This window comes from Capricornis sumatraensis, chromosome 2, assembly GCF_032405125.1.
Source record: "Capricornis sumatraensis isolate serow.1 chromosome 2, serow.2, whole genome shotgun sequence".
Taxonomy (NCBI): domain Eukaryota; kingdom Metazoa; phylum Chordata; class Mammalia; order Artiodactyla; family Bovidae; genus Capricornis; species Capricornis sumatraensis.
In genome coordinates this window covers 74,474,481-74,482,554 of record NC_091070.1, presented here as the reverse complement: position 1 = coordinate 74,482,554, position 8,074 = coordinate 74,474,481, and the positions used below count along the sequence as shown (strand labels likewise).

General features: G+C 35.4%; 1 protein-coding gene across 1 annotated transcript; it reads right to left on the bottom strand.

The window, feature by feature from the left end:
- Positions 1-6,479: 6,479 nt before the first annotated feature.
- Positions 6,480-7,475, bottom strand: LOC138096606 (olfactory receptor 4F3/4F16/4F29-like). The gene has a single exon (XM_068992869.1). The coding sequence runs from the start codon at positions 7,473-7,475 to the stop codon at positions 6,480-6,482; it is 996 nt and encodes a 331-aa protein (XP_068848970.1).
- Between the last annotated feature and the right edge of the window lie 599 nt (positions 7,476-8,074).

Sequence of the window (8,074 nt, the reverse complement as noted above, 5' to 3'; positions counted from 1 at the left end):
ATTAATTCAATTATATGGCCTATAATTTCACATCAAAAAGAATACTTTTAACTCAGAAATAACTACTATGTTGGACTTCATTGTAGATTGTGAATCAGAAAACTTAAATTCTATTTATGCTTGGTCAGTAACTCACTCTGTAACTTCAGATGTTTCACTTCATATCTCTATAGTAATATTTCCTCATCTGTAAAATGAGCAGGTTATAGAAAATAATTTCTACAGCATCTTCCAGTTCCTAAGTTTCCTATGTTATGACCAGTTATATATTCTCATTGATTCATGGGGAGAGGAAAGGAATAAAATGTAAGACCAATTATTGAATATGTGGCTTAGCAAACATATGAAAGAAAATTCAGCAGATAAATGAAATTCAATCTTGACAATTGTTTTTACTAATTATCACTATAGTAAATAGAAATTGTAAGTAATAGTATATCTGTTTAGTGTGAAGAGTAGAGAGGAAAGAAAAACTTTTTGCATTATGTACAGCCCTATAGTGGCCTGACCAACTCTGATGGCTCACAGAAGTAAAAGGTGGAAAAATTTACAAAGAAAGAAATTAGCTGATTAAAAAAAAAATTCTGCTAAGCTAGAACACAACTTCATCCATTTATTGACATGAAGTTGCTACAAAGAGTTGGTGCAGGAAAAGGTATACCACATTTTTTAAAGAGCCAGCAGCTATGAGAATAGATTTTTAAAGTACTCATCACAAAAGCAAGAAAGAGAGGGAAACAGAGAAAGAAAAATAAAGGAAGGAGGTAAGAAAGGAAGAAGAGAGGGAGAAACAAAGGAGGAGAGGAGGGAGGGAGGAGAGGAGAGGAGAAGGGAAGGAAGCAGAGGGGAGAAGAGGAAAGGACAGAGGAGGGGAGAACAGAGAAACACTATATTGCCCGTGGAGGCTAGGAACGTGAGGGAAAGAGCATGGAAAGAGGGTCAGTCTGTAGTGGCCAGGGCAATATTCCTCTGTGTATGGAACATCATTCTGTCTTCTCCTTACCTATCTCCATCCCAGGTTCAGAGACAGAACTGTCAACCACAATGATGGACCCAAAATGAAGAGCAAACCCCAAGCTAGGGAAACAAGAAAAATTACTCATTTGGAACTCTCACACTAATTTTTTATCCCAAAGAAATGCCTAAGAAAGAGAAAAGAGAAAGGAGGGATTAGGAGAGAGAGAGGGGGTAAAAGGATACATAAAACAAGATACTGGAGCAAAATATAATTTTGTAATAAGAAAGAGTGTAAGATTACACAAACTGTAAAATGCTTTCTAAACTGTAAAATGCTAAATAAATGTGAAGAAATTTGAAAAAGAAAAAAGGTTTGATTTAAATTCAGAACCTTAAAGATAAAAAGAGCAAACACAAAATCTACACAATTAGAAAGAACAAAATAAACATGGAAACAAATGGCAGGAAAAAGAGTACAGAAAAAATATTTCCACAGAGCAGATGAAAATTGGGACCAAATATCTCACCATGAATTTTTTAAACTTACAGGATTGATCTTTACACACACACACACACACACACACGCACACACACACACATACACACAAGACACAGAGATTTAAAAGCTCAAAATGGTATGACAAAATTGTCGCATCTATGTTCATCAGTGATATTGGCCAGTAATTTTCTTTCTTTGTGTTATCTTTGTCTGGCTTTGGTATCAGGGTAATGGTGGCCTCATAAAATGCACTTGGGAGTGCCCCTTCCTCTGCAATGCTTTGGAAAACTTTCAGAAGCATGCATGTTAACACTCTAAAATTTTTATAGAATTTGCCTGTGAAGCAGTCTAGTCCTGGACCTTTGATTGTTGGAAGATTTTTAATCACAGTTTCAGTTTCCATACCTGTGATTGGTCTGTTCATATTTTCTTTTTCTTCCCGGTTGATCCACAAATCAGAGTGTTATACCACATCAACACATTGAAAAATATAAATGCATGATTATTTCAAGAGAAGCAGAAGAAGCTTTTGACAATATTCAACACCCATTTATGATTTAAAAACACTCTCCAGAAGGTAGGCATGGAGGGGACCACTTCAACATAATAAAGGCCACATATAACAAATACACAGCAAACATCATTCTCAATGGTGAAAAACTGAAAGCATTTCTTCTAAGACAAGAAATAAGAAAAAGATGTCACTCTTGTCATTATCATTCAACTTAGTTTTGAAAGTTCTAGCCCAGCAATCACAGAATAAAAGAAAATAAAAGGAATCCAAACTAGAAAAGAATTAAAACTGTCACTGTTTGCAAATGACATGATACTATACATAGAAAATCTTGAAGATACTACCAGAAAACTGCTAGAACTCATCAATGAATTTGGTAAAGTTATAGGACACAAAATTAATACACGGAAATCCTTTCCATTCCTATGCACTGAAAACAAAAGATCAGAAAAAGAAATCAAGGAAATAATCTCATTTACCATTGCATCAAAAAGAATAAAATACTTGGGAATAAGCCCACCTAAGGAGGCAAAAACCTATACTCAGAAAACTGTAAGATACTGATAAAAGAAATCAAAGATGGCACAAACAGAGGGAGAAATATACCATGTTCTTGGATTGGAAGAATCAATATTGTGAAAATGACTATACTATCCAAAGCAATGTACAGATTCAATACAATCTCTATCAAACTACTAATGGCGTTGTTCACCGAATTAGAACAAAAAAATTGTACAATTTGTATGGAAACACAAAAAAACATTTAGGGCTGAAGCAATTTTGAGAAAGAAAAATAGAGCTGAAGGAATCAGGCTCCCTGACTTTAGATTATACTATAAAGTTATAGTAAGCAAAACAGTATAGTACTGGCATAGAAACAGAAATATAGATCAATGGTAGAATAGAAAGCCTAGAAATAAACCCATGCACCTATGATCTAATCTATGACAACAAAGGCAAGAATATAGAATGGAGAAAAAACAGTCTCTTCAATAAGTGGTGCTAGGAAAACTGGACAGCTACATGTAAATAAATGAAATTAAAACACTCCCTAACACCCTACACAAAAATAAACTCAAAATGGATTAAAGACCTAAGTATAAGGACAGGTAGTATAAAACTCTTAGAGGAAAACATAGGCAGAACACTCTTTGACATAAACCACAGCAAGATGTTTTTTGATGCATCTCCTTGGGTAATGAAAATAAAAGCAAAAATAAACAGGACCTAATTAAACTTAAAAGCTTTTACACAGCAAAGGAAACAAAGACAACCAAATGAAAGAAGACAACCTTCAGAATGGGAGAAAATATTTGCAAAAGAAGCAGCAAGGGATTAACCTCTGAAATATACAAACAACTCATGCAGCTCAGTATCAAAAAGCAAACAACCCAATCAAATAATGGGTAGGAGATCTAAATAGACTTTTCTCCAAAGAAGACATGCAGGTGGCTAAAAAGCATATGAAAATATACTCTATGTCAATGATTATTAGAGAATTGCAAATCAAAACTATGATGAGGTATCTTCTCACACCAGTCAGAGTGGCTCATATCAAAATATCTACAAACAATAAATGATAGAGAGGGTATGGAGAGAAGGGAAAGCTTCTACACTGTTGGTGGGAATGTAAATTGCTATAGACACAAGAAGAGTCTGTAGGTTCCTTAAAAACTAAAAATGGAACTACTGGATGATCCAGCAATTCCACTCCTGAGTATATATCTAGAAAAAATGAAAACTCTTAATTCAAAAAGATACATGCCTCCCACAAAGTGAAGTGAAGTGAAGCGAAAGTTGCTCAGTTGTGTCTGGCTCTGTGACCCAGTGGACTGTATAGTCCATGGAGTTCTCCAGGCCAGAATACTGGAGTGGGTAGCCTTTCCCTTCTCCAGAGGATCTTCCTAACCCAGGGATCAAACCCAGGTTTCCCACATTACAGACAGATCCTTTACCAGCTAAGCCACAAGGGAAGCAGAATTGTTAACTAAAGTATAGATTTTATTTAAATTTAACAAAATTTTATGCTAATGTTCAATATTTGTTTTCATACTTTATTCAAGACTCCACATTGTACTTAATTGCATTGTGCAGCTTCAGGTGCTTGCAACATATTCTGGTAAATTCTCTTTTCATTTTTATTCTATTATAAATATTTTCTAATTTTCCTTGTTATGGCTTTCTTAGATACACCCATCATTTAAAGAGGACATTTAATTTCCAAATACATGAGATTTGTTAAAGCATCTTTGATAATAATTTCTCATTTTGATATTAATTTCTCATTTAAATGCTTTCCTCTCTGAAAACACTCTGTTTTTTCAGTCTTCTAAATTTACTGAGGCTTTCAATGGCTAAGTCAAAGATCTCTTGGTAAATGTCACATTGCACTTGAAAATATATGGGTTATTTTCAAATATCTTTTGATATTTCTAACATAATTCCACAGTGATCAGAGAACAGACTTTGTATGATTTCAATACCTTTAGACTATGAAATTTTTGCACCTTGTTTATGTCCCTTATGTGTTTCAGAGTCTCCTAGTTTATAGTCTATGGGAACTTGAATAGAATTTGTATCCTACTGTTGTGTGAAAATTGTATAAATCTTAATTCTGTTGAATTGGTTCATGATGCTATTCATGTCTACTATATCCTTCTACTTCTCTCTATATTCATTCTATTAATTTTTGAGAGTTTGTTATTGGAACTCCAACTAAAATCTTAATTAATCTACTTAAAAAATAATTATATATGGAACTGGTTTTTTTTAAAGATACACATATCCCAATGTTCATAGCAGCCTTATTTACAAAAGGCAATCATGAAAGCAGCCCAAAAAGCCCAAGAACAGAAGACTAACTTAGGAAAATGTGATATATTTATATGCCATGGAATATTACTCGGCCATAAAAAAGAATGAAATCTTGCCATTTGAAGCAACATGGATAGACTTAGAGAATATATGCTTTTGAAATGTCAGAGAAAGATAAATACAACATGATATCATACATGTAATACAAAAATAATACAAATGAATCTGTAAACAGAAACAGACTCATAGATGTGGAAAACAGATTTATGGTTATCAAGGGGGAGGGGAAGACCAAATTAAGATTATGGGATTAAGAGATACAAAAACTACTATACCCAAAATAGATAAGCAATAAGGATTTACTGTATAGCACAGGGAATTATACCTAATGTCTTATAATAATTTACAGTGAATATAACCTGAAAGAAATAGCTATGCTATACACCTTAATACAACATCATAAATCAACTATACTCCAATTAAATAAATAAATAATAAAAACTATAAAGAAAGCTGAGTGCCAAAGAATTGATGTTTTTGAACTGTGGTGTTGGAATAGACTCTTGAGAGTGCCTTGGACTGCAAGGAGATCCAACCAGTCAATCCTAAAGGAAATCAGTCCTGTATATTCATTAGGGGACTGATGCTGAAGCTGAAACTTCAGTACTTTGTCCACCTGATGCAAAGAACTGACTCATTTGAAAAGAATCTGATGCTGGGAAAGATTGAAGGTGGGAGGGAAACGGGACAACAGAGAATGAGATAGTTGGATGGCATCACTGACTCAATGGACATGAGAGTAAGCTCCAGAAGTTGGTGATGGACAGGGGAGCCTGGTGTGCTGCAGTCCACGGGGTCGCAAAGAGTTAGACATGACTGAGCAACTGAACTGAACTGAACTGATACTTTGTTTTATTTAGTTAGTACCCTGGTTCTCATAATATATAAATCTTTTGCATTTTCATTCTGTATTACCTCTTTTATCTACAAAATAGTCAACCCATTTAAAATCATTTAGTTTCACATAATTATCTTTGCCATATAAAAATAGTGACTAAGTTTAGGAAATAACAGGAAACAATCATACACACTGAGGCATATAGGAAATTACAACACCTGGTCTCAAAACATTTGATTAATTAAAAATATTAATATCAAAAATATTAATATATTCTGAGTTGTCACTCTTTAAGTTAGCCAAATATCACCTTCCAATCGTAACTAAATTTAAAAACCTTGTAATTAATTAAATCTTGAGTGTGGATGGCTAAATTCAGACATTAGAAGCCCCAAAATCTCAAAGCTACCTGGACAATAGTCTTTGTTTCATTTTTTTTTCCTTCAGGTATATAGACACTGAGAAACACAAAGGGCTTGAATATTGGCACATATGTATATTAAAAGAGATACATATTTGAGAATTTCTATCAGAGAGGAGTATCCAACATTTTGTTTTAATGAGAAACATGCCCAGGATGTGAGATTTCAGCCTTTACCAACATCTGTAAGTTTTTAATTACATTATATTCCAGTGCTGAATTCACTCCTGCCTAGTATTTTCAGTTTCCTTAGACCAAGGGTCCCTATGGAAAAAATGACCAGCTAGGAACAGAATTCTTGAGGAGAGATTTCACAGTGAATATTGAAAATCATTAAGTACACTGAAAATATATATGTAAAGGGTAATTAGAGAGGTTAATTTCCAAAAATAGTCAAGATCAATCTGAATTTCTTGGATTGTGCATGAGAACTCTTCCTGAAACTTAAAACCTTACCAAACAGTCTCCTCATTGCCATCTTCATCTCCTTGTTTCTAAATGTATAGATAATAGGATTCATAAAAGGAGTAATTAGAACATCAAAGATGGCTAAAAATTTATCTATGGGTAAGGTAGGGAATGGCCACACATAGACAATAATGCAAGGGCCAAAGAAAAAAACTACCACAGTGATGTGAGCTGAGAGGGTAGAAAGGGCCTTGGATGAACCACCTGAAGAGTGTTTGCGAACCGTGACCAGGATGAAGATGTAAGACACTATCAGGATACAGAAGGTGCCCATGGAGATGAAGCCACTGTTGGCAGTGACCAGAAACTCCAGCCTATACGTGTCTGTACACGCAAGTTTGATGAACCGAGGAAAATCACAGTAAAAGCTATCCATTTCATTGGGGCCACAAAAGGGTAAGTTGACAACAAAAGCCAGCTGGGCCACAGAGTGCATGAGTCCAATGGTCCAAGCAACAGCCAGAAGAGAAGTGCACATTCTAAGGCTCATGATGGTCAGGTAGTGGAGTGGCTTACAGATAGCAACGTACCGGTCATAGGCCATGACTATGAGCAGCACCATCTCTGCACCCCCGACAGTGTGAATAAAGAACATCTGAGTGACGCAGCCTCTCAAGGAGATGACTTTGTGTCTTCTGAAAAGGTCAGAAATCATCTTTGGGGTTGCAATGCTGGAAACACCTGTGTCAATGAAGGAGAGATTGGCCAACAAAAAGTACATGGGCGAATGTAAATGGTGGTCTGAGAGAATTGTGAGCACAATGAGAAGGTTTCCCAACATACTCGCTATATAAAATACTGTGAAAAATAGAAAAAGAAGAATCTGGATCTCCCAAGAACTGGTGAGTCCCTGCAGCAAAAATTCAGACACCACTGAGTGATTTCCTCTATCCATCAACTTCATGCACAAGGCTGGCCCTGAGGTTAACTGAAGAGCAGAAGAGGGAGACAGACATAATTAGTAAGTTGGAAAGAAAGTCCTTGCAAAAATGTCAGAAACTAAAGATCATCTTGCCATTGTACAGAGTTACTTAGAGCTTACACAGTACAAGTATAACAAAGAGCCAGAATCAGAAATGTCCCCCGCATAAATCTTTGGTGTCATTTGATCATGTACCTCAAATCTAGTTTGGGCTTTAGTGTCTAATCAAGAAGGGGAAGTGTAGACAAAGGCACCTAAGAATTTAAAAAGAAGTGAGTCATGGGACTTCTCTGGTGGTCCAGTGGTTAAGACCTTGTGCTTCTACTGCAGGGAGTACAGGTTCAATCCTTAGTCAGGAAACGAAGATCCTGCAAGCAGCACGGTGCAGCCAAAATAATAATAATAATTTTTAGATAAAGTTGACTCAGGAAATCGAGATTTGTACTTCCAAGTTTCTCTACTGAAATATGCCACAGAATGAAAACATGTACAAGAAGGTACAGAAAATTGTCTGGCAAGGTGCTCTAATTTATTCTTTACAATGCTGCCTGATTCAGTGTGGATAGACTACAATTTATTTA